General features: G+C 33.0%; 1 protein-coding gene and 1 pseudogene across 1 annotated transcript in view; both read left to right on the top strand.

Annotated features, from left to right (window-relative positions):
• limch1b (LIM and calponin homology domains 1b) overlaps positions 1 to 11,025 on the top strand; it is a 222,106-nt gene extending 211,081 nt beyond the window's left edge. Inside the window, exons 21-26 of the mRNA XM_056472848.1 lie at positions 1,941 to 2,029; positions 3,131 to 3,218; positions 3,715 to 3,798; positions 4,932 to 5,040; positions 7,127 to 7,229; positions 8,683 to 11,025. Coding sequence (XP_056328823.1) covers positions 1,941 to 2,029; positions 3,131 to 3,218; positions 3,715 to 3,798; positions 4,932 to 5,040; positions 7,127 to 7,229; positions 8,683 to 8,708 — 499 coding nt within the window. The 3' untranslated portion in view covers positions 8,709 to 11,025. The remainder of the gene's footprint in view (positions 1 to 1,940; positions 2,030 to 3,130; positions 3,219 to 3,714; positions 3,799 to 4,931; positions 5,041 to 7,126; positions 7,230 to 8,682) is intronic.
• A 3,997-nt stretch (positions 11,026 to 15,022) lies between these two features.
• On the top strand, positions 15,023 to 17,432 carry LOC130240726 (uncharacterized; annotated as a pseudogene).
• The last annotated feature ends 5,403 nt before the right edge of the window (positions 17,433 to 22,835 follow it).

Genomic DNA, 22,835 nt, shown 5'->3' with positions numbered 1-22,835 from the left:
AAAACTTGACATGTACACACTGCTGATCAATGATTATAATTCTGAGACCATTATAACTGCCAGCTTCACTACTATTCAGACTGCATAGTTTGTGTCACAGGTGTTTGTTTATGTTGTGTTTTACTACTAACTGCTTCCAACACAATATTTGAATGGTTCTAAGTTTGAGGTTAGGGTTTTGGGTACAGTGCATCTGGAAGGTGTTCATAGCACTTTTTTTTATGTTACAGCCTTATTCCGAAATTGATTAAATTAATTTATTCCTTGAAATTCTACAAGCAATACCCCATAATAACAATGTAAAAACAGATTTTTTGAAATTGTTGCGAATTTATTAAAATAAAAAACCTGAAAAATCACATGTACATAAGTATTCACAGCCTTTGCTCAATACTTTGTTGATGCACCTTTGGCAGCAATTACAGCCTCAAGTGAATATAGCCTCAAGCTACAAGCTTGGCACACCTGTCTTTGGGATATTTTGCCCATTTGCCAATCCTGTCTCGGAGGTCTACAGACAATTTCTTTGTCTTCATGCTTGGTTTGTGCTTTGACATGCGCCGTCAACCCTTTTCAAATCATGTCCAATCAGTTGAATTTACCACAGGTAAACTCTAACGAAGCTGCTGAAACATCTCAAGAATGATCAGTGGAAACAGAACATACTGTACCTGAGCTCAATTTAAAGCTTTACAGCAAAGGCTGTGAATACTTATGTACATGGGATTTTTCATGTTTTTTATTTTTAATAAATTTGCAACAATTTCAAAAAATCTTTTTTCACATTGTCATTATGGGGTATTGTTTGAAGAATTTTGAGGAAATAAATGAATTTAATCCATTTTGGAATAAGACTGTAACAAAAAAAATGTGGGAAAAGTGAAGCGCTATCAATACTTTATCAATAATACATTATGTATATATATATATATATATATATATATATATATATATATGTGTGTGTTTTTTAATGTAAATTTTTTCTCAGAATTGAGACTTTATATTTAGTAGTTTCGAGTTTCGAAATTACAAAAATATTCGTACAGCAATGTTATCAAAACCGAACATGTTCACATGAATCTGGCAAAAGAAAAAATGCATGCTACACCTGTTGTGGGATATTTCAATTGGTAAAGAAAATCTGCACACATACACACACATCTTTAATTCACTATTGTTGTCGCAATGTCAGTGTTTTCACAAAATCATCCAATAAAAGGTCAAAATTATTGAGAGTTAACTCAGAAATTCAAACTTATAACTTACAGTTGTAAGTAGATGTCACAACTCTGAATACATTCTTGCTTTGCTACTGTGAAAAAGTCAAATTTGTCAGATAAAAAGTGTTTATTACCTATTTATTCAATAGTGAAGCTCAAGTCTTAGAGACTTTGTTGTTTGTTTGTTTGTTTTGACAAATTATTATTATTATTTTACGTATTAGGTCAACTATTAAACCCTTGGCGACACGGTGGCGCAGTGGTTAGCACGATCGCCTCACACAAATAGGGTAGCTGGTTCGAGCCTCGGCTGGGTCAGTTGGCATTTCTGTGTGGAGTTTGCATGTTTTCCCCTTGTTCACGTGGGTTTCCTACGAGTGGTCCAGTTTCCCCCACAAGTCCAAAGACATGTGGTGTAGGTGAATTGGATGTGTGTGAATGAGTGTGTATGGATGTTTCCCAGGGATGGGTTGCAGCTGGAAGGGCATCCGCTGCGTAGAACATATGCTGGATAAGTTGGCAGTTCATTCCGCTGTGGCAACCCCAGATTAATAAAGGGACTAGAAAATGAAAAGAAAATGAATGAATGAATGAATGAATGAATTTCAAGTATTAGGTCAACTGTTAAACCCTTTGTTATAATTAAACATATTATCGAACATATTAACACATTATAATCAAGCATATTGTTGTTGTTTTCCCTATTGTTTCACATATTAGTTCTCCCCTCCAAAGCTGTGGGTCAGTTGGTCAGAGAGGACAAGAAAACCAGAGCCTAGAAAAGCAGCCAACACTACAATCTAGTCAGGGTGAGTCAATATTTACAATTAACCATCAATTTAGCTTAGAATTGTATCATTTATTTCATATCTGATTGGTACAAATCTTGTTACTTGATAGGTAACATGGATGTGGTTGGAAGTTTTAAAATTATTTGGTTAAGAGACAAAGTGGCTCTTGTGATATGTTTATTTCTGTATAGTGGTCTACAGACATCTAGTGGTTGCATAATGGTATTACAGTACATCAAATTTTATTTATTTTTCCAACCTGATGGTACCTGCATTTATTGGAACTAAATTCTAGGACTGCACGATATTGGAAAAAAACTGACGTCGCAATATTTTATTTTTCTGTGATATACATTATGATATGAACATAATTTTACAAAAGATGACCTAAACCGCTCTACTTGTAAAGAGTTCATACATCTGCATAAAACATAAACAACTTGCAAGCATAGATGAATACAGCAGAAAAAAGATTTTTAAATGTTTTTGTGTGTTTTATGGTTTTCTGTGGTGTCTAAGAACATAAATTCAACATTCAAATAACATTGTGTCTTCATTGTATTAATAATTAAATACATTGTTAAATTAAATTTATTGGTTTAAATTAATTTGATATCTTAGTCACAGTTCCTTAAAACACATTGAAATGAAAATCTTTCACTCTATTAGGGTTCAAGTTTGTGATGACTCCACAAATAATGTTCTGAAACGTGAAACGTGGTTTCTGGTCATTATAACTCTGTGACTATTGCAGATTCGCATATTACAATATCGCATATACAACAATGATATATTGTGCAGCCCTACTAAATATGTATATATGCTCTTTTGTTATATTAAATAGTGTATTTGTATGTAATTGAACATCTTAAAATGTATTTTATATGGACACAAATGCTATGTAATGTTAATATTGTATAGCACTTTGAAAGTCCATAAAATAAAATCAATAAATATTGTTGAAACAATAGATTGTTAAATAGATGTTATGCTTAATGTATTGGGTCTGTTTATACACTGCTTAAACATGTTAATCCAGGCGTAGTTTTGGCTTGTGTTGTTGTGGGTTATGAAAATGATTAGTTTGTTCATGTTTTTATCACTGTTGTAATTTCACAGATATGCCACTGGGCAATAGACAGATACCCCAACAGAATGAGACTTGGAAGAAGAATACAACACCACCAAAACCTGGTGGACGCAAGAGGTATGTGTGCGCGCGTCTGTGTGTGTATTAATTTTGGTGGTTTACGAGAACATTTGTATAATGGCATAGCTATGACCTAAGTATTATAGCATTAAGGTGGTTTATGAGGACATGCCTTATGTCCTTGTAATTCGAAATGCTTAAAAGTCATGTTTAACAGGGTCTTTTGACATTCAAAATTTGCTACATTATTCCTGTGAGGGTTGTGTTTAGAGTTATGGTGGGTTAGAGTCATATAATAGGTGTTTTTTACTGTATAAAATACATTACGTTTATGAAGTGTCTTGGTAAACCACCAATACCAACATTTGTCTGTATATTATCTGTTCTGCCATTGATTTTATTTTACACACAAGCTGCAAAGTGTGGTTCGAAGTTTGTATGATTTCAAATTTGTGATTTTGTTGAACCCATCCTCATGGCCGCGGTGTAATTCTAAGCATGTGTGTGCGCATGAGTTGAGGGCTGAACACTGCATGTGGCTCTCCATCCTCAGGTCTGACTCTATAGAGAACATTGGGCCAAATCCATCAACATCACCTTCATTCACAGACACACAAGCACCTCCATCACCAAACAGGTACAGTTCCTTTGACATGAGCTCACCACAAAAGATGAAAAACAACACAATCACACACAGCCTGTTTCCCAAATTAGTTTTGACATGAAGTGAATTTTTGTGTCAGAGTTTTAGTCAATATGCTTGTCATTATAAATGGTATAGTTCCCTCTGAAATGAAAATTTACTCAGAACTCAAGTTCAAAACGTTAATGGTTTCTTTTTTTTCTGATAATCACAAAAAGAAGATATTTTGAAAAATGTTACAGTGGTAATCATTAGCTATATTTCCATCCAAAGATGCATACTAAATGTATGTACAAAAAGAATAAAACCGTCACTTCCTGATTAACTGGCGCCAAATATCAAAAGTAAAATGGAATTTGCTGCGATAGGAGAATCTACGTCAATCTTTTCTTTATTTAGTAAATGACTTGCGCCTCAGAAGTGAATGAACGCATGGTGGCGTTTAAAGACGCGGAGCACAGTTCTGGAGGCAATTAATAATATAATAAGACTAGTACTGAAGTGGTTAAGAATTGACCAAAACAACATATTGGATGTTTTACAATGTGCTAAGCCTGCTGGTTTGTCCATTCACACACACTTTTATCACCACATGATCTTTTATTACAAAGTCACATGACTTTTTTTAATGTCCACACTGAAATTTGTTCTGTAAAATTTTTTTCCATCAAGTTTATGCGTATTTTTCTTATCGAATATCCTACTCAGTTATGCGCATATGTTTTTTTCAAAGTTTATGCGCATCTTGGCGTTTCCATCAACCGTTTTGTTTTTATGCACATATCCAAAATGCGCATAAAAAAGGTGGATGGAAACATAGCAATTGATATCCACAGCTGGAAAAACTAATTCTATGGAAATCAGTGGCTTCCAGGTTCCAATGTTTTTCAAAGTATCTTCTTCTGTGTTCAATAGAAGAAAGAAACTCAAAAGGTTTGATTTTTAGATACACCATTAATGTCAACATGTTATATAGCATGTCCCATTCTGCTCTGCATTCAAAAACCCATTTTGTTCAACCGCTGTTTTGCATTTTTTGTTTTTGTCAGCTGGTGTCTGAGAAGGATTCAGTTTTGTTGATTATTTATAGTAGAATAATTTTCTTTTGTGTGTGTGTGTGTGTGTAGGTCTGTCAGTGGGAAGAAACTGTGTTCAAGTTGTGGTCACCCACTTGGCAAAGGTGCCGCCATGATTATAGAGACTCTCAGCCTTTACTTTCACATCCAGTGCTTTAAGGTATGTGTACATGCAATAAACACACACAAAATTACAGATGGCACTATCACTGAGGAGCTGGAACACTAGGACATTATCATGTTCATGAAGAGGCATCTAGTGATGAATATTGTGGAGTATAAACATATGTAATTCTATATTAGGGCTGCACGATATTAAAAAAAATCTAATATGAATATAATTTAACTAGATGAGTTGAATAACTATTTTGAAGAAATTTGGAGAATTGATTGGGATCATTCTTTAGGGGACAGGGTATCCTTGATCTTAAAAAGTCTTAAAATGTCTTAAATCTCAAAAGCTTAATTTTAGGCCTTAAAAAGTCTTAAATCTACTGAGTATTGTGTTGTAGGTCTTAAATCTTTTTGAACAGGTCTTAATTTTTCCTTGTTCATGTATACAGTAGCTACACAAATATCCATACAATCACCAACAGTCCATCTCAGTGAAACTTTGAACTTTTTATTTTAAAACAGCATTAAATAACTTTCCTTACAGTACCATTTGTTTAAATGTTCTCCACTTATTTACTGCTGAGGATACTGACCTGACCGATATTTTGATTTTTAAATTACTATTATTGTATTATTAAATTATAATAATTTTTTGATAGGTCAAGTGAAAAACTTTTCCAACTGGGATATTCGAAAAAAATATAATGCTAAGGAAAAAAATCCTTAGCATTTAGGCCTGTATAAGTCTAAAATTTCATTCATAAAATGTCTTTAAAAGTCTTAAATTTAACTTGGTGGAACCTGCAGAAACCCTGGGGGAGTACATGTGCAACATTTAAGAAACAATCTACAAGCGTAGATAAATTAGATTCAACTTTATTGTCATTACACAAGTACAAGCCAACAAAATGCAGTTTAGGTCTAACCAGGAGTACAATAGCAGCAAGTGCAGGATATAGGTATAAATTATAAAGTGCAGTTATAGAAAAACTATGGTGATATTTACAAATGGATATACAGATACAATAGATGACTATATGTACAGGCTGCTATTAATAATTAAAAGTATGCAGATAGAAATGAACATAATTACAAATGTATATGTACAGTGGATATGTACATAAACTTCAGTAAAGAAAAAGATACCAATTACATAAACAGCACTTGATTTTTTTCCGATGCGTCAAACTATATATAGGTATACAGAAATTGAATAATCAAATGTAAAATAATACTGCATAGTCATTATTAATTTGTCAAAGTTATAAATGGTATAGTTTCTTAGGCCTAAATGCTTTTAAAACCCACACATGGTCACAGGTCTCAAAAACATTTAAGATGTGATTAATTATAATCCAGACTCAACATTGCGTATACTATATATATTGTGCAGCCCTATATATATGTGCAGCCCTATACTATAACGTGTTCCATAACAGTGGCCAATATCAATCATTTGAGATTTCACATTTTTGCTTACTATCTAGTTTTGCTGTCAAGATATATGTAAGGACATTAAAAGAAAACCAGTCTTGAATAATCAAGTTCGTCTAATATACTGTGGTATTATTTTATGTCATAAATACAGCATTTACTGTAATATCAATAGAACACACACACACACACACACACGCTACTATTCAAAAATGGGGTTAGAAAGGTTTTATAATGTTTCTGAAAGAAGCCTGCACTTATTTGAACAATAATACTGTAGATGTTTATATATAATGTTATATTATATTTAAAAGATTAATAGAATGCTATAACAACTCTGATCATCTTTTTTGGATTTTTGAAGGAAAAATCAGCATTTTATTTAAACAGAAATACTTTGTAGCATTATAAATATCTTTATTGTCATTCTGAAATATCTTTCTGAAAAAATGTTATCAAAATAAAAACTAAATAATTCAACAAAATATTTTAATATCCAATGAAATGTATAAATAAAGTCAAATAAAAATTAATTTCCTTCCTCCACTTTTGAAGGCAAAAAATAGCACATTTCAGGATTGAACAGACTGACCTAATGATATACAGTGTATAACATATAAAGTGTTTGCATAATGTTTTATGTGTTCATACGATGAAGGGTTTGTCAAACTCTGTGTCTCTCTCTCTCTGTGTGTAAGTGTGGAATCTGTAAGGGTCAGTTGGGTGACACCAGCACAGGAACAGATGTGAGGATCAGAAACGGTCTACTCAACTGCCATCAGTGCTATATCCGCTCCCGCTGTGAGTTAAACACACACAATCAGCTAAATGTACTGCAGTGTGAAAGTCATGGCATCTTGCCAAATCAAACCCGTTGGCAGAATATATGCAGAATTGATATTATGTTGCTTTTTACTCATCTCAAAGTGATATGTCCAGTGAGTGACACTGAAAGAAATGTAAATTTTTCACATAAACAGATCAACTTTTATTAAAAAATGATATCATGTTGTTTTTTGTCCACGAATCACAGTATTTCAGAACTCAAACAGCACTAAAAGGTTAATGTTTTATCATTAGTGATAGTTTACCCAAAAATGAACATTTCCTCATCATTTAATCACACTCAAATAGATTTGTTTTCTTCTGTTGACCACAAAAGAAGATAATCTTAAGAATGTTCGGCGGGAAATGTAGGAACAAAAATACTATGGATGTCAATGGTTCAAATAGTTCAACATTCTGCAGTACAGTCACATTCATCTGTGTTCAACAGAAGATAGAAAGTTGGTAACACTTTGTTTTGATGGTCTATTTGAGTATTAGTAGACTGTTTGCTTAATATCTGCTGATACTGCTCCTTTAACAGACATTTAACTAACTATAAGAAACTTTGCAAGTACATGTCAACTTACACTAACCTTAACCTATCAGTCTAATTATAATCTAATGAGAATTATTTAGCATGTAGATGCAATGTAAGTTGAATTCAACAAGCAGATTATTAAAATAAAGTGTGACCAGAAAGTCAAATAGTTTTGTAACAAGTGGAGGATTAGTAAATGATGACAGAAATACAATTTTTGGGTGAACTATGCTTTTAATTTGACTCTTAATAAAAAATATTGGTATAGTTTTTCCAATGAGCCTCGGTAGTCCCACATATTTTAGCAGAACTGCATGATAATATGTGATTGTGGACCACAAAGCCATTCATAGGAGTCAGTTTTTTTTTAAATTGAGATTTATACATCACCTGAAAGCTAAATAAATAAGCTTTATTTAAATCTAGAATATGAGGCATAATAGTAAATCTAAACATTGAGAAAATCACTTTAATTGTTGACCAAATTAAGTTAGCAATGCACATTACTAATAGAAATGTTTTATATATATATATATATATATATATATATATATATATATATATATATATATATATATATATATATATATATATATATATATATATATATATATATATATAAAACATTTCTATTAGTAATGTGCATTGCTAACTTAATTTGGTCAACAATTAAAGTGATTTTATATATTTACAGTCGGAAAAATATATTTATGGAACATGACCTTTAATTTTAATATCATAAGGATTTTTTGGTTTAAACGAAAAATCAGGAATTTTGACCAATACAATGTATTTTTGGCATACTCGTGCAACATGCACTATTTATTAAATCCAGTGTTCAGATCATTACTAATGTATTATTTTCATGTCGTTTCTTTTGTCTTTTAGCTGCTGGTCAACCCACCACATTGTGAAATCACTGATTCTGAGAGCAAGAAATCCACCCATAATACTCATGAAGTTTGCATATGTTAATACAAGCACATTTCAAATCAAACCACTGCAATGTCTTCAAGTCAGGTTTTCTTTTCATACATAAAGAAAAGCATGGGACTATAGTAAAAAAAAGGTTTCTGGCAGTATAGCTGACTAATAAACCTGTTTGTCAGCGGAAAACACATTTTTGGACTGTGCACAGATTTCAGCCATCTATCGAGGACTCTAAAGAGGAGCTGGATTCAAATTTGAATTTAAAAGTCATCCATGTTTTGTTTAAAAATCAGAGTATTCCCCTTCATTTGCTCCTCAAATGCTGTAGCTGAGCACTGTAGCGAATTAATAATTATTTCTCAGTATTCTTTGAATAGATTAAAGGAACAGACCACATTTTTGGAAATTGGCACATTTTACAAGTCACCTAGAGTTAAACAGTTGTGTTTTACCCATCAGGTCATGTGTGGGTCTGGCAGGAGCACTTTTAGCTTAGCTTAGCATAGATCATTGAATCGGATTAGACCATTAGCATCTCCCTTAAAAAACGTCTAAAAAGAGTTTCAATAATTTTATTATTTAAAGCTTCACTCCTCTGTAGCTACATTGTTTACAAATACTGATGAAAAACTATATTTTTAGGCCAATATGGCTAGGAACTCTCATTCAGTCTTATTATTCAAGGAAAATTGACTGTATCATGTATCTAATCGATCCAATACCATGGCTGCAGTAGGTGCAATGATATTGCAATGTCATTTTTGAGTGAGCTAATGCTAATGGTCTAACCTGATTCAATGATCTATGCTAAGCTAAGCTAAAACTTCTCCTGCCAGACCCAGAGATCAGCTGAATAGATTCAGAAAATGGTCAAACTCAACTATTTAACTCTCAGGGACTTGAATTAAAATCCTATTTTCAAAGAAGCAGAGATTTCCTTTAAAACATCTGAACCTAAAATGTCCAAACTCTTAAGATAATGGAGATACTGTCCTTATTTTTTAAATATTCATTGTTAACATTCATAGTGCCTCAAGATAAAAAAAGGTAATCTGTAATTAAGGGAACACAGTCACTGTAAGCCCCTGATCATTGTATGTCCTATCTGGAGCAAAGTATGTATTTTTATATATTTGAGCTGATATAAAATACAGATGCATGTAAAAAAAGAGCTTCAAGAAAACAGACATATTCATACAGCTGCTTATTTTCATGCAAATCACTGTCCTTCAGTCGATTGATGGTTTGGGAAGTTGTTGCACTAAAGCATTGTGCCTTAAGAGAGACGCAACGTCTGAATGAGAAACTTAAAAAGAGGAAGAGTTTGGATCCAAAGACTGTTTCTACACTCATAGAAAAAATAAGGCTTCTATTTTTGATCATGTATGATCTTATGGATCAAGTTGCACCCTGCTCTTTAAAAATAATGGAGTATTTGCCTGTAAATTTACAACACAATCTCACAGAAATTAGTAACTTTTTGATTTTGTTGCTAATTCGTATTAATTTGTATGATCATACTCATATATTTTAGTCAGATTTGCTTATCCCCAATGACGGTTGAGTTTAGCTGTGAGGTTCGGGGACATGCCTCTTTTAAAGATCATTACTACAAATGAAATCGCCACTTTTCTGCCAATATTGTAAAATAGTTGTTGGCTGAAACTTGTTAGTTTTGCCATTTTCACACAATATGTGTTATATTTATATGCCAAACTTCGCTGAACATACATTTTCCCCCTCAAATTTTGGCTCTATTTTATTTTTATTATTTTATTTTTTGGAAAATGTGTATAAAAATATATTGCTTTAGTTTCATTCTGAAAATGATTGAATTTTAACATGACAAAGCAATACAAATGTAAACCGTTCATCGAAACACACTCACTTAAATGTAACTCTTGATTTAGGGCTACCACTGTAAGCACATTCATCTTATGTACCTGAACAGAAGACTTTTTGATCACGAAAAACAGTTTGACTGTTTTGTTGGCTATTTCATCTTCCGTCACGATTGATTTATTTAGCCAGCGGTTCTGCGCTCTGGGTCCAGTCATGTATTTTATGTTTAATTCGTCATTACTTTAGGTTTGACACAGGGCCAAGGCTTTTTCCAGGCAAGATATATGTTGTTTAGGAGGGAAATAGTTACCTTGGAAAATATATATTAAATCTAAGGTATATTTATTGTGTTATTCAAATCTCAAATCTACACTATCCAAAAATAGATTAATTTGATGTTCAAATGCAACAGCTTTACAGTATACTGTATGTTTATAAATAAAATAACGAAATATCGAATCATGTCTATTGTCGTTTGTTTCAGACGCATGCAATGTTGTGAATCCGATTTAAAATGAACAAATTGATTAGTCAAATAGTACTTGAACAAATTTTATATTTATATACACCTTTAAATTCAATGGTTATTAAGTTTATTAAGATTCTTCAGGTAAAGAGAAACAAAATGGTTCATTTAAGAAAATGAATTCTTCTATGGCATCACTGCGGAAAGCTTTTTTATGCTCACTGCAAAAACAACCCCCATTTAGTATTTGTCTAATGCCCCGTTTAGATTAATAGTTTTAAAACATGTAACTTTTGCTATGGTTAGGCCTTCCAGAGTTTTCGAGCCCCAACAACAGAGCGTTTTGAAAATGCTGAAGAGGTTTTTTTAGTTTTAAAATGCTGCTGCTCCTTGTCAGTGTGGATGGGAGAAAATGGAGACATCTGAAAATGGAGGTGAATGTATGGAGCCACAGGGATTGGGTCTTTTTCTCAATATTACAGTTTTCCCCAATTGTTTACACACATTTTCTGAAAGCATGTCTCATATTGTCAGAACTCTACACACAAATCAAAAAACACACACACGTAGGGCAAAACCCTTCAATTCTCCTTTAAAATGAATCTTTAGATTCAAAACAATGTGATTTCTTCTCAAAATGGTATTTTGTTGTCAAATGACACACAAACTATTACATGAATAGACATTTATAAGCAGAACCAGTAGAACCAGTTGATCACTGATGTGCTTAATGTAAAGCACTATGACCACTTCTCCATTCATCATAATGACTTACTGTAAGCCTTTTTTGTTCAGTGTTACACTTACTACAGATAGTAAATAGGCCTACATAAGTGCATTGTAAAATATTTCAGAATACTGTTTTTATATAAAACACACAACTACACGGTGCCAAATATATTTTACTGTTTTTTTTCCCACAAAAACTGTACATGTGTTCATCCCAACCAACACAAATTTGCACATAACGTGGTCTACAGATGCCATCAACAGAAGTATTTACAGAACAGAACAAAAAAAAAAGTGTGGATTTTGGTCATACACTTTCCATCCCCAGGCAGAAAAAAAATATATAGAATGGTGGAGGGAGATAAACAACTAAAAAACGTGGGTGGGCAGTGAACCAGTTATGAACCAGATGAGCTCTGATTTCTAAATAGCAATTATGTGTGACAGGGGTTTACCGATGTGATGAGTTAGTATGCAAAGTAGGACAACTGACTTTACAATTTTGAATGACAATGTGTTCCTTGTGAAAACAAGAGATGTTCTGCATGAAAATTGTGCCAAATGCAGAGAATTATGTGTAGTGTTTTGAAAAAAAAGTGTGTTTTAAACCTGCAATTTGAGTGTAAAGCAGGAATTGTGCGTGTAGTTTAGCTGAATTGGTTCAGGGGGTTGGTGCATCAGTTACATGTTGTAGTCATTGTGTCTGAAGTAAAAGTAATTGTGTCTAAACAACTAAGAAAAAATAAGAATGAAATTCAAAAATTATAGAGTAATATTGAGAGTTAATTTTAAGCCATCTCACGGCCCACCTGCAGGATCACTGAGGTCCACTAGTGGGCCGCTGCCTACCAGTTGAGAATCCCTGCACTAGAACTATGCAGTAAATGTTTAGTAGATAAACAATAAACATTGAAACAATAAAAATGGGTAATTGCTGAATTAAAACAGTAAAAAAAGAAAGCAGTTGTGCTTAATAAATGCTATTCTCAAAGTAAATGGTCTGTATAATTCATTAGACTAAATTGTAAAACAAACAATAGACTCTTTTCACATGACGTCACGCGGTTTCCGGTTTCACTCCACGCAGTGTATCGTTACTTCCACCTACACAAAAAACTCCATAGAGAACTCACCCAGTCAGCTGTATATTTACTACAGATACGGTTAGACTGTGACTATGGCTGTTTTTTTGTTGTCTGCATTCAAGGTGAGACATCTGACATCTAAAAAAAAAACTTACGGATCATCCAGATTTCTGCTTGAACCAAGAAAATGGGACTTTAAACAGAGTCTGTTGCTTTGTGTCGCTGTCTTTACTGCAGATGAAGTTGGTATGGACTCATCAGTATTTGTCAAATAAAGATTTCAGATGTTTACACGGGTGCTGCACATTTTTTATGTCAGAATTATATTTCTTTATTTCTTTCTTTCTTTATTTATTTATTTATTTTTTGTGTCCTAAAGAATAAAAATAAATAAAACCATGGGTGTTTTACTGTGGTTGTTTACAGTGGACAGCTGATTCACAAACCCATTTATATTATTCACATTCTACTGCTCAGTTCTCTGCCATTTTTTCTGTATAGGTATTTTATTCATGAACATAAAACATTGATGTCTATTTAATATTCAAATTAAATGAAATAAAATAACAATGTTGTATGTGACTCTTAATAGTTAAACAAAATCATTATAAAAAATTACATCTGCAAAAATAACACCAAGAAGACTGCATTTAAATTCGGTATTATTAGCTTATGAATTTATTTGTAGCATTATTAATTAAAAGGTAGTACTAATATCAAATTAAATCCACCCAAAAGGTGGCAGTAGGACATAATTCAATTCATTCAAATGTAGAAACTGAACAAAACATTAAAAGATCAGTAATTAATAAATTATGAAACTGGTTGCATTTATAGATACTTGCCAGGTAATATAAGAAAATGTAGTAAAGAATTGTACTCATGCTGGAACATTTACATATAACAGATTTATATTCAGAGCAGCATTAAAGTAGAAATAAATCCATTATTGAGAAAATAAACTTAATTAATAAGTGAAAAGGTTGCAAACATATGCTTTTCTTGATAAACAATAGCTTATGTTCTTAATAACTTAAAGAATAATTTTCAAAATCAGAAAGCAGTTCAATATTGAAAGCGAAACATTTGGACACATGCCAAATACCAATAATAGTCTTAAATCAGACTGTGCATAGTTTGTGCATTAGTAAATCTTCCAGAGAAGTCTCCCACTCATTCAAATGTAAACCGGAACTAAAAATACACTGCGTTGCCGATAGGGGGAAGTGAAGTGACGTGATTGTGTCTGTGCTTAGACGCTAGTGTTTTCAGAAATTTCAAAATAAAAGTCCCACTTATGACATTTATCAGCCAAGCAAAACCACATCAGCTGATCAATTTAAAAACATATCGGAGGACCACTTGAAATTATCCGATCTAACTAATCTGATCTAACTAGATTTGCTATTATAGCAGACATTTGGCCATCATGTAGAATGTTATAGGTATTGTTCACCTAAAAATTAAAATTAACTTCCAATTTACTCCCCCTCCAGTGGTTGGAAACCTTTTTATTTAAATTTATAGAAATTAACTTATTCCGTTTAACACAAAATATGATATTTTGAAGAAAGCAGCAAATAGTGTACAACAGCATGTATATGAAATGTGTTATAAACATGTTTTATGCATCACTTAGTCACTGATGTGCAGCTGGCCTTGATAACATTTAGAATAGCTAATGGAATCTTCACATCTGAAATGGCTGAACGTGTCATATACAGTATTTAAATAGACATGTTTAAATACAAACAAAAAAATGATTAACGTGTGAATGCTCACCTTAAAATAATATGTGGACCAATAGCACCTAAATAAAAGGTTAAAAGATTATCTTCACTCATCTTATATATATATATATTTTTTTGATGAATATATGACAATGTGCTGCAGATTGCTAGTACAAAGAACACAGAGGTTTTAAAAGCAAGCTTATTGACTGCTGAAGCCACAGCAACCAATCGTCTGCACTGTGTAGCTGATGATATTGGAAGCAGATTGAACTTTTATGATTCTTAAAATGTCAGACAGGAAAAATCAGTTGTTTTGGATAATAGTGAAATATTTCTTGCATCATGTCATCATACCATGATTTGTCTGATTAAGGAAGTTGGCAGAGGAGGAGCTGATGACATTTTAAAGAAGACTCACTTGAAAAAAAAATGCTAAGAAAAAGACTGATATGAGACTGAAGACTGACAAGGCATATAGACATGCTGGGACTGATCATTTTCTGCTTAATTCTCAAAGGTAAATCTGTCAGAAATATTTGGGGTCAGGGTTTTCTGTGTCCTTTGAAAATACAGTTTTTATATTTATATTTTATATTTATGTTGTATATATGTGACACTAAAGTGTGTAATGTAATATGTTTGTAATATGTACACACAAAAACACAATGTTGTGTTAGTCCTAACACTGATTATGAACTAATTCAGTTTAAATAAAATGAGAGTATGTTATTTACACTATATTTGAACTCAATTAGTTCATCATTATTGTTTCATCTATTTTAGATAGATGAAAGATGTAGAGACTAGTTAAACTAAAATTACAAGACGGAAAAGAAAGCTTTTCATAATATAAATGAAAAGTGGAGTATATTTAGTGTGTTTTTTAAAATTTCATATAAAGCACAATATAAACACACACACACACACACATTTGTTGTTTCAGAAACCAGTGGACAGAAAATTATCCACGTGTTCAGTAGTGATGCTGAGAATGCTATTCTGCCCTGTTATGATGCTGCTGCGGACTGCACATCAATCACATGGGGATATTATAGCAAAAGAGGATCACCAGGAATTGAACCGTTTAATAATGGGAAGATACACGACAGAAAGAAACATAACAGACTGAGTCTGGGCTCTGACTGCTCTCTAAACATCTATAAATCCACAACTGAAGATCTTGGAATTTATACCTGTTGGCTTGGGGTTGAAGAGATGCAAAAAAATGATGGCAATGTTTATCTTCATGTTCTTCAGGGTCAGTGATTCTGTTTATTATGATTGATTCATATTATAATAATTCTCCTTTAACATCAGGTGTGCTTTCTGTTTCAGTCTCTCCACCATCTTCACAGACACAGATTAGACCAGGCAGCTCTGTCACTCTCTCTTGTCAGTTATATTTCTACTATGAATATTCTTGTAAAACTTTGCTCAGTAGTGAGGGTCTTCAGCTCGTCTGGGTGAATGAGTTTGGTGTGAATCTGCAAACAGACTCCAGATTTCAGATCTCATCCTCTTTAAAACACTGTAACATCAGTCTGACTACAACACTCCTGAATGAAGACGACAACACAGAATGGAGATGCCAGATTACTAAAGGATCTGAAGTAAAGACCTCGGTCAGTTATACTGTCTTATACCTCGGTAAGAAAATTAAAATACTTGTGTTTAACTTATGTAGCTTAACTAATCCCAACTAACTAATACTTTAGTGTTTACTTGAGGTATTGGTTTATTTTACATTTCACATTAATACATTACGTCTCTGTGTCTGATAACTCTTTCTTCTCTTAGTTCGTTCAGCAGGTAGTGAGATTGTAGGAGACAGATTTTTACTTTGAGGTATTTGAAATGTCTTTATCTTATTTACTGATAGCAGCTTGTTTCATTAAGATAATGTACAGTTTCAATGACTGAGTTTGTTCCTTCTCTGTCTGCATGTTTCTGTCCACCTCACCTCTCCATGCTGTAGGGATTATAATTATCGTTGAGATAGCAGCACTAAGTATTCCTACTGCTATTCTTCTATGGATCTGTAAAACAAGATCTGGTGAGTTTTCAGACTCTTATTTACAATCTGGTGCTTCACAACAAGTCATACATATGATCAAATACTGTATACACTATAAAAAGTAAAGAAGTCATCTTATTACATGATACAATATGAAAGGCTTGACATAATGATATGCTTTATTCACAGGAAAAAGGAGACATCCTGAAAACATTGAGATTTAAACAGTTTTGAATAAAACACTTGGTTTTTAGCTGTTTTCTTAATCAAATATTCACCCTTGACACATTTGCTGAATCTGTTTACTCTTGTTAATGTTGACTATTAATCTGTACCTCAAGACTGTATGGAGCTAGTAAATGTATTAAAAGTTCCTGATGGTGTACAAGATACGAGGTTTAGATTCTGTGATGCGGTAAGGTTTTTTTTTCTGTGTAGGTTTTAAAATTGTTTTCTTGGTCTTTCATTGGTTTAATAAGTGTTTGATCTTGTTGATTGGTTTGACATTTGATCATATTCTCTGTGCTTATTTCATTTCTTTATTAGTTCACATTACGTTGGTGCTGGCTTGCAGTTGGCTGCTAGTATGCTTACATTTATTTATTTTGCTGTTGCAAATAAGCCATATATGTGACTTGGACATTAAAGGATTTCATGTATATTTAAAATGGGGGACTGTGTAAAGATATTGTTTATCAGATAAACAATTTTTTACAGTGTGTCCGGAAAGTATTCAAATTGCTTCACTTTTTCCACGTTTTTTTTTTTTCATGTTACAGCTTATTACAAAATGGATTAAATTAATTTATTTCCTAAACATTCTACACACAATACCTCATAATGACAATGTGAAAAAGATTTTTTTTAAATAGTTGCAAATTTATTAAAAATAAAAAACCTGAAAAAATCACATGTACATCAGTCTTCACAGCCTCTTCTCAATACTTTGTTGATGCACCTTTGGCAGCAATTACAGCCTCAAGTCTTTTTGAATATGATGCCACAAGCTTGGCACACTTGTCTTTGGGAATTTTTGCCCTCTTTGCAGTACCTCTCAAGCTCTATCAGGCTGGATGGGAAGCAACAGTGTACAGCCATTTTCAGATCTCTCCAGAGATGTTCTATTGAATTTAGGTCTGGGCTCTGGCTGGGCCACTCAAGGACATTCACAGAGTTGTTGTGAAGCCACTCTGCATTCCAGCACCTTCCTGCTGGAAGATGAACCGTCGCCCCAGACTGAGGTCAAGAGCACTCTGTAGTGCTCATTCAGGATGTCTCTGTACATTGCTGCATTCATCTTTCCCTCTATCCTGACTAATCGCCCAGTTCCTGCAGCTGAAAAACATCCCCACAGCATGATGCTGCCACCACCATGCTTCACTGTAGGATGGTATTAGTCTGGTGATAAGCGGTGCCTGGATTTTTCCAAACGTAACGACTGGCATTTACTCCGAAGTGTTAAATTTTAGTCTCATCAGACCAGAGAATTTTGTTTCTTATGGTCTGAGAGTTTTTCGGATGCCTTTTGGCAAATTCCAGGTGGGGAGTGGCTTCCGTTTAGCCACACTACCATACAGGCCTGATTGGCGGATTGCTGCACAGATGGTTGTCCTTCTGTAAGGTTCTCCTCTCTCCACAGAAGAACGCTGGAGCTCAGACAGAGTGACCATCAGGTTATTGATCACCTCACTGACTAAAGCCCTTCGTCCCTGATCACTCAGCTTACATGGCCAGCCAGCTCTAGGAAGAGTCCTGGTGGTTCCAAACATCTTCCACTTACGGATGATGAAGGCCACTGTGCTTAATGGAATTTTCAAAGCAGAAGAAATTTTTCTGTAACCTTCCCCAGCCTTGTTTCAATTCCTTTGTCTTCATGCTTGATTTGTGCTTTGACATGCACTGTCAACCCTGGGATCTTATATAGACAGGTGTATGCCTTTTCAAATCATGTCCAATCAACTGAATTTACCACAGGTGAACTCCAATTAAGCTGCTGAAACATCTCAAGAATGATCAGTGGAAACAGAATGTACCTGAGCTCAATTTAGAGCTTCACAGCAAAGGTTTTTTTTACCCAACACTCTATATAAATAATATATTGTTTTATGCAAGCAAGCATTGCTTGTAGTGCTATTTTTAAATGCAAATGCATTTAATAATTTCATAAATTTGAAGTCAATTCTAAATATCTTCATCACTCCTCACAACCTAGCCCATAGGAAAAAGTGTGCATGTAATTAAAAAATGACTCATATTGATAGGTAATTAATAATTAATGAGTGCAAGTTAATCCTCTGAAGATTAACAAAATATTTTTTTGCTTGTTTTTCAATCAAAGTCTGGCCATTTGCTATTGTGTTTGTAGTTGCGGACCTTCTGTTGACATCAACTTATTGGTTTCCATAGCAAACGCATGGTAATATTCTTAACCACTCTTCTTACCATTTGTTTGCTATGAAGGAATGATGCACAAAAGAAAGCCCCACCCACTACTCAATAGTCAGTTTCAGTTAGAAGTACATAAACTTGATAAAATAGTCTCAGCAACTTCCGGATCACACAGACCCTAAATCAAGTTTATTTACATTACAGTAAACTTTTCATGACTAATGCTGAACTCTTATCCTCATTTAATGATCAATGACCCACACAAATCAAATAAATACACTGTCTCGATACCCTATTAACAGTTAGTGTAATAAAACAAAACTCTGTAGAAAAGGGAATCTTGAGAAGCCAGCTCTAAAGGGAATATAATAGATCTTGCCATATAAAACAGATGACACAATGCTGATTGGCCTCTTGGCCTGATATTGCAGCCAATATACACTACTGGTCAAAAGTTTGGAGTCAGTATGATTTTTAAATGTTCTAAAATAAGCTTATCCTGTTCACCAAGGCTATGTTTATTTCATCAAACATATAGTACAAATTGTCAAATGTTATTGCACTATAAAATAATAATTTAATTTAACAATTTATTCCAGTGACTTTAGGGATGAAGTCACATGATCCTTCAGAAATTATTCTAATATTAATTATTAATATTAGTAGTAGTAGTAGTAATATTAATAAAAGCAATATCTGGAGTAATAATAAATAAATAATAAATAAATATTTAACGAATATTTAAAATTTTAACAATTTCTTTTACATTTAATAAATGCCACCTTGATGAACAGAATAATTTTATTTAAATTATTAAATACAATTATAAAAAAAAAAACTAAAAAAAAAACCTGACCCCAAACAATTGACCGGTAGTGTACATGCTGTGCAAAATTAAAATGGATTAGGTCTGGATTACTGTTTGCTATATTCGTTTTTTTCCCAGTAAGTTTCTCTTTATGCCTCCATCTCCCCAAGCTCGTGTCAGGATCAGGTAATGGGTATTATGCATTTAAGTTATGTTGGAAATATCATATTTATGAGTTGAATGCACATAAATGCGACCACATAGTTGTATTTATGAGAGGGAAATGTATGATTTTCTGAGATGCCAGTGTGTAAGAGAAAACATGTTGGACGCAAAGTATGAAGCATCTATTCTGAAAAACGTAGATCTAAGTTATGTCTACAAAAAACTATATTTTTTAAGCAGTTATGATAATGTATGAAAATCTTTATGGATTAAAGCTGGGTTAAAAAAAAGCGAAAACACCATGCACAGTTTGTATTGATCATTCATTTGTGGAATTTTAAAACTCATGTTGGATTTTATGCATAAAATTTACATTCTCATCTTGCTTTGACCAAGATTCCTTGAATGCAGCATTAACAACACAAGTTCAAAATGGGTTAAGACTTTTTTTGCGGGTGGTATTAAAGAACTGACTACAAAAATTAATCAATCACTTTGCACATTTCATTTAAAAACACTCCTCTGGTAAATTTTGCATCTGGTTGAGAAATTACAACCAATAAATATGCAGTAATATCGGCTGCTGAAATAACTGTCCACATCTTTTTATTGCATGATTGTAATGCATACATTTGACAGAAGTTTTAAACACCAAAGTTAAAAGTTATTATATTTGGCTATATAAAGAAACTCTAATGCTAACAAATACAGCTGTAAATAGCTGTAAACATATTTACTATATATATATATATATATATATATATATATATATATATATATATATATATATATATATATATATATATATATATATATATATATATATTGCTACAGGGCACGTTTGTTATGTTATTTTTCAGAAAACAGAAATAAGACACAGGAAGTGTTAATATAAGCATATATAGTAGTCAATTCAACTTAAAATCTTTTTTGTTAAAGAAGGATTCCATTGTACTAATTTTCATTTTAATAGTTTTTATTTTCAAACATTTATTGTATCAAAATTTGGAAACTTCCTCAATCATCACTAGTTCTGGCAACAACATCTGTCCCATTCATTAGACTATTTAGTTGAAAGAAGAGGAAAAACAGAGGAAAAGGATGATGCTGACATGATTGCTCATCTCTTGATAGATGACGAGGGAAAACAAATAGAGGATGCAGTCCCCCCACATAATCTTTTTCTAGACCTGGTAGTGAAATGGAAGTTCCCTATTTTTATAATGGAGACTGGCTGCTAATTTTTCCATAGCCTTCAACATAGATGCTGTCACAGTCACTCATCATGACTGTACATGAATGTACCGAGAGACACTGAGGATTTCATAAATTAAATCACAGCTTATTATATCAGTTTAGAAGACTTACACCATAAGATTTCCTTAAAACACACACATTAAAATCTTTTCTGAAAATAAAAAAGTAAAGAAGTTTCTCTGAAATTTACATTTATGGATTTAATTAATTTAGCAAGAAAAAAAGCACTTAATTATTAATAAATTTATAGTGAAAAGGTTCTAGACACAAAGAGTAACATAAAAAAAAACACAGTTTTGAGGGATATACAAAAGTTTGGATGTAACTTTTTTTAAACAGTTTTATTGTGAATAATTAAGCCAATCGCGTAGCATTATAACTACATATATAATTCCAAAAACTCACACAACGTTAAAAAAGTTGTTCACTCAATTATTAATAGATCTCTTTTTTACTTCACTGAAAAAATAGATCTGTTAATATTAGATTGCTGATGAAAATGTCTTGATATGATATGTTTTGATGCTTGATATGTTTTTAGAAGATTTTGGCCCACAAAGCATGTTAGCATTGTCAGAAATAGGAAAGAATAAAGAACTTTTTAAAATTAAACTCTACTGTGGCCATTATTTCCAAATGGGCTCTTTTGAAATAAGATCTGCTGACTGTGGAATACCTTTTTTTAACCATTATAGTGAACTGACAGTATACATGGTGTTACTGATGCTTTGTTTTTCAATAAAAGTGGCATTTTCGTTGCAATTAATCTGTAAATTATTACATGACTGTTAGAAAAGTACATTCTATATAAAATGAATGTGAGTAGTATGAATGGAATTAGGATGTACTACTATCTGCTATTTGTTTTTCTAATACGAATTTGAACTTACTACTCCACTCACAAACTGTTTTTGATATACTATACACTACCTGACAAAAGTCTTGTCGTCGATCCCAGTTCTAAGGGCAGCAAATAATAACTTGACTTCTAGTTGATCATTTGGAAAAGTGGCAGAAGGTAGATTTTTCTGATGAATCATCTGTTAAACTGCATCCCAATCATCAAAAATACTGAAGAAGACCTATTGGAACCCCACATGAACCCAAGATTCTCACAGAAATCAGTCAAGTTTGGTGAAGGAAAAAATATTATTTGGGAGTGGATGGCAACATCAACAGCCTGAGGTATCAAGACATTTGTGCTGCCCGTTACATCACAAACCACAGGAGAGGTCAAATTCTTCAGCAGGATAGCACTCCTTCAGCCTCCACATCAAATACTTCACCCTCCACATCAAAGTTCCTGAAAGCAAAGAAGGTCAAGGTGCTTCAGGATTGGCCAGCCCAGTCACCAGACATGTACATTATTGAGCATGTCTGGGGAAAGATGAAGGAGGAGTCATTATAGCTGAATCCAAAGAATTTCCATGAACTCTGGGAGACCTGCAAGAACTTTCCTTCCCATTCCAGATGACTTTATTAATACAGTACGTTATTTGAGTCATTGCAGAGATGTGTGGATGCAGTCCTCAAAGCTCATGGGAGTATACACAATATTAATTATTTTTCCACTGCACCATGACTTTATAATCTATACTGTACATTATTTCTGTTACAGTTTTTC

The sequence above is a fragment of the Danio aesculapii genome, chromosome 14 (genome assembly GCF_903798145.1).
Source record: "Danio aesculapii chromosome 14, fDanAes4.1, whole genome shotgun sequence".
In the NCBI taxonomy this organism is placed as follows: Eukaryota; Metazoa; Chordata; class Actinopteri; order Cypriniformes; family Danionidae; genus Danio; species Danio aesculapii.
The sequence above is the reverse complement of the archived record's forward strand: the minus strand, read 5'-3'. Positions and strand labels throughout refer to the sequence as shown.